Below are 10,854 nucleotides of genomic sequence, written 5' to 3'. Positions count from 1 at the left end.
GACCTACAAACACATTCACTCTATCAGAAATACAAAAGGAGCTATGTGAAACATAGTGGAGGTGATTCTAAAAACTAACATTTTCTTTTTTTTTTAAAAGCTGCAGATGTTCTACGTAGGGATTATGGACCTAGTTTCTTGTAGCTCTGTATCCAAAATTGATCCAAAAACCCTCACCTTGACCATCAGGGGGAGTGCCAATAATAATGATCCTTGGTAGAGACTACAAATATAGTCAGAGCTGGTTTATAGATCATAACAGTCGTGTTTACAGCCCCCTTCATGTAAAATGAAGAACATCTGCAGCCGTCTGATAAAAACACTTCATTCCGTTTCTGAGACAGCGATTCAGAACGCAATAGGGAGGAGAATCGAGTAAAAACATAGTGTAAGGTAAGGGGAGCTGAAAGGAGTGTGAACATTATGCTGCTGGTTGTCCATCTCTACTAAGAAGTCTAAAAAAAATCAGCATGGTACAAAAATCGTCAGTAAAAAAAGATGCTTTGCTGCCATGGTGTCAGAAGGGACGAGTCGGTGGATACGTCCGTGTGTTTACGCCTTCTCCTCAGTCGCCTCCTCCGCTGCCTCAGATACCTGAAGAAGAGAAGAAAGAGTCACATGATGAAGCTGTGTCCAAGCCCTCGCCACAGGTAGGTTCCCATGGGGACTGGATTTAACTTGCCTCAATGGGCACTTCTCTCATGTCTGTAAGCTCAGCCTGGCCCCCTATAAATGACTTTCCATACTACAAACTGCATTGCGAGGAAAACTTAAATTAAGTAAATTTCCCTAAAAACATAATAGAGAATGCAGTTTAGCTGTATGGGAACTTAACATGTAGGAGACAGGGTTGCTAAGCTACATGTAAAGCTAGGGCCAGGAGGTGGCTGCCTATCATAAGACTGGGAACAGGTTGAAGCAGCTAGCCTGGCTCTGTACCAACATTAAATAAAAAAAGTTGACCTACAAGCATCTCTAAAGCTCACGTATTCAAAAATATATCTGGTTTGTTTAATGTGTACAAACACTAAGACAGAAGGCTAGCTTTTTCAACTGGTTTCCAGTCTATATGCTAAGCTAATTTCCCTGGCTTCTAGTTTTGCAGCCCACAGCCATGAGAGAAGCATCCATTAGGGCTGCAAGATATATGGTTTCAGCATCAACATTGCAATGTCTAAGCGCAATATAAAAGGAAATCTTGCACGACTCTCTTTTTCTGCGACTAATCTACAAGAATAGTTTGTCTGATTTCTCAGTTTTAATTTTTATTAGATCATGTATTACTACTGAGATAGCAAACCACCAATCACAATAATTCCTGATCAAACAACAAAAGTCGGCCTTAGCGCTGACCACAACCTTAACCTGAGCGAGAAACATGAGAAATATGTAAAAAAGGAAGATTTGTTTGCAAAAATAAGGCAACATCAGCTGTATGGAAATATTTCAGCTATCAAAAATATGCAGTGCAGTATTTAAGTAGTAAGACATGGGCTTTATTCCAAGGAGCAGGTTTATCAAGTTATCAGGATAACGCAACACCTTTATATCTGGAACATTTACTGCTTGTTGTGGCAGGTAGTTTAGTTTTTATTTCCAACTTTAGTGTTCAAATCAATGTCTCAATAGTTGTTGGGACTGTTTCTCTTGTAGAAAGGAGTTCCAATGGCACCTCTTTAAAGTGATATCTGTTGATTATAGTGTGTAACTGGAACTTCTATCTGAAAAAATTGAATTATTCAATTTAATTCTGTGAGCAGCACAAACACATTTCCATTCACCTTCATTGTTTTTGGGTGTACATATAGATATTTTCCAACCTCAGGGTTATGAAAGGTAAATCTGGCCCCAAGCTGCTAGCTCAAATGATTTGCAGTGTTTTTACCCCTATGGCTTAGATTATTTGTTACTAAATTGCTGGGAAAAGCTACTCACTGAAACGCATAACTCCTTTAGTATATGCAGGTATCATCTCCTCTTATTTCCTCTGCCTCTTCTGGTAGAGCCGGCTGTCTATGAACACAGTGAGCCAATAATATTTCACATCACAGCTGTATGAGCGGCAAACCTTCCTGCTCGTATAAAAAGAAAGTCGTCCTTGGCCTAATTCACTGCACACACTAACGAAAATGTCGGACATACTTACTTCTTCACTATCCCACTCACTTCTGTCTCTTTCATTTGCTCCGTCAGACACGCCACAGCACTCAGAAAACACTCTTGTTAACACACAATTTCTTGGTAAGTAATAAGTTAGTATCCAAACACGCACTTCAAAGACGGAGTTAGAAACACTCGTGCATACCCTTAACTCTGACTGTCTCACTCTGCCCTCTCACTGACATCAAGGAGGGAGCCGTGCTTCTGATGAAAGACACACTGACGGACGGACGAGACACGTAGATCTGTATGTGTGTTTGGGTGTGTGTGTTTATGTAGTGAAGGAATATAGATGCGGTTAATATGTATGTGCGTGTTCGTGTTTTTACACAAATTGACAACATATGGGAATAAAGATAGTTAATTTTCTTGTCGGTCTCTCTGACTGAAACTTCTCTTTCTTCTATAACATTTTCTTTCCTATTTTCCCTCCTCATACCTCGTTGGTCTTGCGCTCTCCGTTCTGGGCCGGTCCGTCATCCCTCTTACCCTTAGCGCCGACTTTCTTTGCCTTAGAACCCTTATCGTCCGCAACTTTCTGCACGGAGGAAATGGAAAATAAGAAATTCTGGTACATATGGAGTAGTAGTAGTATGTTTTTTTCTGCACTTAATAAACCATTTCATGAAAAGAATGCAGAAGAAAGTAAATAACAATAAGCAATTTAATAAAGGTGGAAAAATATTGATGAAAAGCTGTAGGATTAAGTTCAAGACTATTATACGTTTTTAACGCTAGGTATAATAGTAGGCTAATAATAGGCTTTTTTATTTTACTGTACATGTTACTACTGGCAAAACACTACATGGTTTAGGTTGTATAACATTTTTTTTAAAAACATTTCATAAACTTCTATATACTTAGCAAACATCTCCAGTGTGACCACGTAGTGAGGTTACTTTGCTAATACATAGGTAATTGTATTTAATATAATATGCTTGCATGTGAGGATTTCTGTGTGCGTGCTTTTGTTTTTTCCACACCTAGCAGCCTTGGTCACGCACATAGACCAGTAGTGAGGGGCAACCGAGGGCATCAGACTGTTGCAAATTCATGGGGATATAAATAACTCATTGTAGTTAGTGTGTGTTTGTGTGTACTTTACCTTCACAATGGCCTTCTTGGGCTTGGCCTCAGGCTTGGCTGGACCAGGTTTCTGTACATTTAGAAAAAGTCAGTCAGGACCGAATATTTTTAGCAATAAAATCTTCCATATATGAATCTATTTTATTATTATTATAACGTTTCATCTCTTGGCTACACTTACAGAGACATATCTGTGCTGTTTAAGCTACAAGAGCTGCTTAGCAAATCCAGTAATACTAAAACAGAACACATGGAGGCGATACCATTGTAGATGTTATCAATATTATACCATATTCCTTACAAATGGGATCTGACAAGAGTTCCCATGCTAATATCTTCCTTTTCTCACAGGGAACTGACCTCAGACCACTGTACAACGACTATAACACATGAGATTGCAAATTCTGGTCACTCTGTGTGAGAAAGTTTGCTGCAGAGCTTTTTCCAGGCCGCTGAGTGCAGACCATGTTACCCTGAAGCCACATCGCTGTGACAAATTTAAATCATGTGATTCTTTCTCAAAATGTCTTTTTCTTTAGATATCACTTAAACTCTGCACATGAGAAGCAGCAGAAAGCGGGGCTTGACATTCAATTATGTAATGCCATGTTTCGTATTATAATTTAGAATTGTAATCATGCAGTCCAAATATAGACAGCAGCAGAGCTGGTTTACTGGCAAAAAAAGTAGCATTTTATTAAATAAGCTGACTGCTGAAAACATTCAGAAGACAAGGAAATATCAGATCGAAAACATGCAAAAATGTACAGGTTTAAATTGGCATATCAAAAGCTTAAAAGGAGTAGTTTGACCATTTTGGGAACACAACTCTTGGTTTACTTCTTCCAACCACTGTCATGTATGTCTGTTAAACAGGAAGCTACAGGCAATACATGGTAAGCTTAGCATAAAAACTGGAAACAGTGAGCAAAGTGACTTTTTGGTGTTTAAAGTTGTATGGCAAATACATTTTTTACAGATTAACCAAATACAATGTGTCACTTGCTGAGCTTTTGAGGAACTAGTTATTGTCGTACATTTTTTGTACCTTTTTTCCAATCTTTATGCTAAACTAAGCCTACTGGCTGCTAGCTGCATTGTCAGCACATTTCCCAAAAATGTCATCAATTCCTTTAAGGTGCACATGCAAATGTACAAGGCATGCAGAGGCTCAACACAGATGGGTTCAACATGCAAAGTACAACACAGATAAAAACGCATGGTCTGTTTAGCAAGGCTGCATGATCAAAAATAAATAATAACCAAATTATTCCTTGCTAAATATTATGATTACTATCATTAGTTTAACAAGGATTGAGGTGATTCTTTGATCAATTTACATTTTCCATAAATAGTTTTGATAACTTCTTAGTCAACTTTGGGATGGAATGTCACTTGTGTTACCTTTTAATCATGCAGCCCTACACTTCAACAAGGTGTTGCAACAGACCGGACCAAGAATGGACAAAGACAACAGAAAAAAACCAGCAGGCCTTGAGGAGCATGTTTATGAAATTTGTTGAAATGCCTCCATCAAATCCATTAACTGGGTGAGGACTTTGCTCTGAGCCTTGGTAAAATGTGACATTTACAAGGAGAGGAAGAAGAGAGGTGAAGACAGGAGGGAGGGGAGAACGAAACTTACCGATTGCAATCTCTCTGACCTTCTGGGGGGCTGCAGGAGGAAGGGATGATCAATGAGAGAAAGAGAGAAAGTGACAGAGAGAGAGAAAGATATCAGTTGTACCTTTGTGGGCTGATGTTGAGTGTCTGGTGATTTCTACAAGTGTCAATCATTAACCTGTTATGTGTCTATTTTCCCACTCACACATACTCTTTCTCTTTGTACAAAAAACAACAACAACCAAAACACAGCACGCCAACACACGCCTCACAGCAACAGAACATGCCTGAAACATTTACCTCTTGCTTTGTGACTTTGGAGGCCTCCTTGCCCTCAGAAGTCTCTAGAATCTGTAGGAAATGCAATGAAGATTATATATTTGTAATTCCAAATTAGTTTTATCATTGTCAAAACATTTTTAATTCTTAAACTATAAACATCAGATACGGTTCACTCAAGTTTTCTATCTTTTATAATCCATACATCTATCATCATTTTATTAGCAGAAATGCCAAAAATGTAGTAGTTTCACTTTCTCTTTTGGGAATATTTCCTGGATTTTTTTGCAGCTTTAGCTGAATGACTAATCAAGAAAATAGTCTAAGGTTTTATTCCTCATCAAAGTTATCGTACTTATGTTTAATATAACACTAAGTTACAACTACCTGTGCATAAGGTAAAACCAAATCAAATGTAATGTTTAAAAAAAATCCATTATAGCTATAGAACACAACTATTTCGGAACTAATTTACTAACATTAGGCCGCCTATTAGAATAATTGATTAATGTATTGATTTCCTGAATTTATTTATAATTCTTCAAATTCTTCAAAAAAATACTGTGATGTTTAACATAAAGTAATCAAGCCCTAATTGTATTTGTACTCATTTGATTTTATATAATATGTGATCTCTATGGGGAATTACATTTTAAATGAGGCACCTTGCTTACATACCAGGCTGAGCTCCCCGGAGATGATTGGAGAGTAAACATTACTATTGACTTACAACACACCGTGCTGTCAGCATCATGAAGAACATCATATTATAAACATGGAATACACTCAGGCTGCGTTGCGGGCAGGTGAGGACAGCCCCCTCCCCCCCTCCCATTCCACCGTAAAAAAAAGAGCAAATGCTGGCGAAGCCTGCAGGTTGGTAATCGCATCATTTGCATGTGGGCGACCCTGGAGGCCCCCCATTCTCTGCCCTCAAAGGAGAATCGGTGCAGACAATGGCAGTTTTTTTTAAATGGCAGAAAAGCCAATTTCCATGTATGCACTGATACAATGCACTGGAGCTCGTCGAGCACTGCTGTTTGGATAGTGTCACGGCCTCTTTTAACGCAGCGGCAATTGTCCCTGATCCCCTCTTTCTTTAGTCCTTTCTCTGCATCTGGATTTGGGTCTGTTCACTCCCGCTACCATTCATCCCGACAGGAGAGCCAACATGAGACAGGGAGGTGGTGATCTACACTGTTATATTACACATTCAGAATCAATGGATCTTAAATATGTTTGAAACGCGCCTATAAAAAATCATATAATATCCCGCACGTCTCCTTCGAGATTTACGCATCTATCCATCCGGCAGGTCCGCCTGACATTCACCAGCGCGCGCAGCGGACAGGGAAGTGGCACATAACACGACCACAAGAACGGCCATTGAGATGAAGGCATGGACATTAATAGTGTAAATAGTCATAAAAAGATCATAACAGCATAGGTCATTTACACACAAGCGTTAAAAACTATTGAAAAGGTTGCGGGCGAAAAAACGCTTCCTCAAACTTTGGCATCACCTCACCTGCCTCCATGTCGCCACTGAAATCGCGCACTGCAATTTTTCTCAAATACAAGAGCAGGAAAACTACAGTGAAGTGAGCAGGAATACACAGCCGACACTCACCTTTCTCTTCGGCATTTTAAGCGTGAATTATTCTCCAACAAGCACGGGGGAAAAAAGGTCAAACCCTAAGGTCCAGTAGAGGCGAATTTGAACTACCTCGGAATACAGGATCAATATCTAAGCACCTTCGATAATATGTTGATTATATGCACTCCCAAAACTCTGAACCTCCCACAGCCATTGGGCAGAAGAGTCCAAATCCGCTCCTGCACTGACTCCTGATTGGCTCTTCTCGTGTCTATGTAAATAAGAGCCTTTCGGACATTGGTCAACTTTTATCAGAGGCTGTCTGTGATTGGCTGCGTGCTCATTGTGCGCAGATCCCACCAGACGGCGATGGCTAAGAGAGAAAGTGAGGACAGGCCATTGACAGCGGGGTGGACTCTCGGTGGATCTGGGTAATGTAGGGTGAGAGATGGAGACAGAATGATGTTAATAAAACACAAAGGGCCAGAAAAATAGGCACAATGGAACAATGTCGGCCATACAGGAGCTCCAGAAAATCTTAGCCCACGTTTTTGCACAACGAAAGCACATCACTGCAGAGGCACCTGTACCTGTATGATCGTGATTCCAGTCACACAATATAATGAATAAGGTCACTATAAATTCACAATTGCTGACAAATTAGACAATTAGACAGGTCTACATTGTGCAACAAGTGCATTTCATACGCAGCTCTGCTTCATCGTTGTTGGTCTTTCTAGGACCAGAATTATCTAGCACATTTTGAATAAAATTAACCTTAAATGAAGAACACTATAAAAGAGTCAAAGCTCTTAAACCAAGCTATTGTCTTAACAATGTGTTTTGCTACACATTACACTTGTCCCTCACAACACTTCAAAATTATAAATCTATTAAAAAAAGCGGGAATATGTTATGTCTTTGAAACCAAACTCATGTGTAAATACTACAATACTGTTTTTTTTTTATCTTGATACCAATTTTGACACATTATCCCAGGGCATCTGATAGCGAGTGACACAAGACACTGCTTTTAATGCTTATCAACGCATCATGGTTAATGTTCAATCCACTAATAAACCTACATGGATTGTATGAATTGTAACAAATATTGTAAATCAAACACTTTCCTTTACGACTCAGTGGACAACACTTATAGGTATAGACAGAAAAGCCAAGATTCTAACCGGCAACCCAGAAACAAGTGATGGTTACTAACTCCACCAAGGAGGTTATGTTTGTCTGTTTGTCAACAGGATTATGGATAAACTAATGACCTTATTTTCATGAAACTTGGTAGAAGGGTGGAACATGGGCCAAGAAAGAACCCATTACATTTTGGAGGGGATCCGAATCGCTGGGCAGTTACAATGTCTCCATTTTCATTGTCAGTAAATATACGTGTCACTCCTAATGGGACACTTCCAAACTACGTTTTTTAACTAATGTTACAGAAAAAATTCCGATAGTCCGTTGCGCCATGGTGTCCAGATAAAGTCTAAAACCTGGGCACACATGCAGATCTGTTTAAAATACATTATGTACCTGCTTACAGAGAAATGTTCACACTATTCACTGCACGACCTTCCATGTAGTCACACACTTTTGGGCACTCCACATTGACAGTCCACATTCATTCTCATAGAAATGGAAGATTATGAAATTAAATCTCACAGATGCTCGCAACCAGACTGATACAGAAGGTATGAATTGGACTTTGGTCACGTATTTGGAAGGTGCCCATGGTCTTAGCTGACCATGGTCATCTAGCTGACCAAGCTAAGATTGGCCCCTGAGTCCTAAAGGTACCTCTCTGGGTAGGAAAAGTGACTTTCCCAGCACTACTGTCTGTTGCTTGTGACTTTAGGGCAAAACCCCTAACATAATGCTAACCCTATAGCAGTGTGTTGCAGATGCACATTTCTTTATCTTGTAGTCATACACAACTCAAGCACATGTTACAAAATCTCTCTGAGACTGTAAAATGATATTTTCAAGATTAGGGAGGATTCAGAATGGCCCTAATAAAGGAAATAGAGTTGTGTTAACCCCTTGATGAAAACATTTGAAACCCTCTGATGCACAACATGAGTCAAAAATGACCAAAAAAGGCCTTCCTTATTATTCAGAGCCCATGGTGATATATTTTGTTCAATTAATGTTCCAATGTACTATCATTAGTGACCAAGAACGATTTAAAAAGCTGGAACAAGAGAATGCTTGGTCATTTTTGCAGACAATTGATGATTCAATTAGATACCTTAACAGTTTCCGATTCATTCTTATTCAAATGCCATCGATTAATCGACTAATAATTTCAGCTCTATCCGAATGTCAAACAGGCCATTGTTTTCCACCTCTGTAAGGTATTTTACAGTCTACTAAATCAGAAGATCAAGATACTTCTTGTCAATTAATAGATAACTGCTGCAACAACATTTTCTATTTTGAATCTAAAAGTTTAAAAACAATGCTCACTGTAACTAGAATATTTGAATTGAATCAATTCATAATATTGTTTTGTGTATTTGCATGGAAACTCAGGCAACTTTACAACTGTTATAATCTAGTAGCTCTACTTAAAATCAATGGATACCTTAAGCACACCATGTTAAACATAGAAGGCAAAAAACATACTAAATCAACAAAGAAATTAACAAAAGATACCTCAACATTCCAGTTAAGCTAGACACACGCACATACACACACACACACACACACACGTGCAGCTACACATGTCACAATAGACAGAGCTTTCCTGCCCAAACAAACAAAACCCTTCATGTTAGAAGTGAACCCAGAACACACAGGAGCAGTGGCCACTGTCCCCACAAAGATTCACACTGTCAGCTAAATGGAAGGGAAAACACAACGAGGAACATTTAAAACACATACATATATAAAAGAAAGGCACAAAATGAATCAAAACTCAAAATAAATAACCTCCAAAATGTTAAGGTTTGATTCATATTGATGACTTTTCTTTGGTAAAACTGACTTGTACTACTTATTTATGAATTACTTTTCTGTTCTTTCATGTACCCTTTTTTCAGTAATAAGAGGCATCATTTGCCTTTTCCCAAACATGCTTTCCTTTTGTATTGTATCACATTTTAGATTTGTATTTAAAGCCTTGGGAACTGTGTACATCAAAGACATATTTACTTGAACAGGTGTAGCTCTGTGAGGCTACTAATTATGCACAGTGAGGCTTTGAGCTAAATGCTAAGACCAGCATGCTAACAGGCTCACAATAACAAAGCTACAGGCTGATGACTAGCCTGTATAATATAAACCATGTTTACCATCTTAGTTTAGCATTTTAGCTTGCTAACATTTGCTAATTATCACTATATATATATATATAGTATATATATATATATATATATATATATATATATATATACACATAGCAGAGACCAATAGGAAAGCATTCGTTTAGCAGGCTAGGTGAAAAGTCAGAAAAGCACACATTACTGTTTCTTCCAATCCATCCCGTGGTTGTTATGACATCATATTGTGTACTGATTTAAAGCTAAATTGTTTGCTTAGCTATACAAAATAAATATTTACATGTGTGCATGAGAGGAGCATTGTTCAATTGTATTTAGTTCAAATATCCTACATTTTTAACAATTATACTCGTTTGTTATCATATTGCAGTTAAAGTAATATTACACATTTCACTTTTTATTGGGCCAAATGGCAAAAACAGTTTTTGGTGAAAATGTATTTTCAGTGATATCTCAGATCTGGGTCAGTAAGTGGGTAAAAAAAATATTTGATTACATTTATTTTTTATTTATTTTAAATAATGATTCAACTTTATTTAAATGTGTTATTAGTCAATTAAACTACAGCAATGCCCTATTGTTTAGCAATCTAAGTGACTGGAATTTAGGCAGTATTGATTGGTGTTAAAAGACCAAATAGATAATTTGATCCCAATCCTCTAGTCTTAAAAAGGTCCCAAGGGGTCGAATGTGAGGGTTTTAGATATTTTTTATTAAGATTGTTATCATTTTGACATAGGCTAATAATGGCCTTGTTTCAGACCATTAGATATGGGTTAAGTTTTGGTGCCTGGAGGCCACATCATCTCTATGCTT

At 38.2% G+C, this 10,854-nt stretch overlaps 1 protein-coding gene across 5 annotated transcripts; it reads right to left on the bottom strand.

Moving 5' to 3' along the window:
* Positions 1 to 303: 303 nt before the first annotated feature.
* hmgn3 (high mobility group nucleosomal binding domain 3) lies at positions 304 to 6,943 on the bottom strand. 5 transcript variants are annotated; one of them, XM_010786807.1, is made up of 8 exons: positions 6,779 to 6,943; positions 5,170 to 5,220; positions 4,892 to 4,921; positions 3,266 to 3,316; positions 2,600 to 2,698; positions 2,306 to 2,405; positions 1,936 to 2,013; positions 304 to 594 (listed from the first exon to the last, which is right to left on the bottom strand). In XM_010786807.1, the coding sequence occupies exons 1-7, from the start codon at positions 6,791 to 6,793 to the stop codon at positions 1,979 to 1,981; spliced, it is 381 nt and encodes a 126-aa protein (XP_010785109.1). In that variant the 5' UTR covers positions 6,794 to 6,943; the 3' UTR covers positions 304 to 594; positions 1,936 to 1,978. The 5 variants fall into 5 exon arrangements, with proteins under 5 accessions (XP_010785109.1, XP_010785110.1, XP_010785113.1 ...); XM_010786808.1 differs by lacking the exon at positions 1,936 to 2,013; XM_010786811.1 differs by lacking the exon at positions 2,306 to 2,405 and having other exon boundaries at positions 2,650 to 2,698.
* Positions 6,944 to 10,854: the final 3,911 nt, after the last annotated feature.

The sequence above is a fragment of the Notothenia coriiceps genome, unplaced genomic scaffold (genome assembly GCF_000735185.1).
Source record: "Notothenia coriiceps isolate Sejong01 unplaced genomic scaffold, NC01 NC01_scaffold00029595, whole genome shotgun sequence".
NCBI lineage: Eukaryota > Metazoa > Chordata > Actinopteri > Perciformes > Nototheniidae > Notothenia > Notothenia coriiceps.
This window is presented reverse-complemented; position numbering and strand designations above follow the sequence as displayed.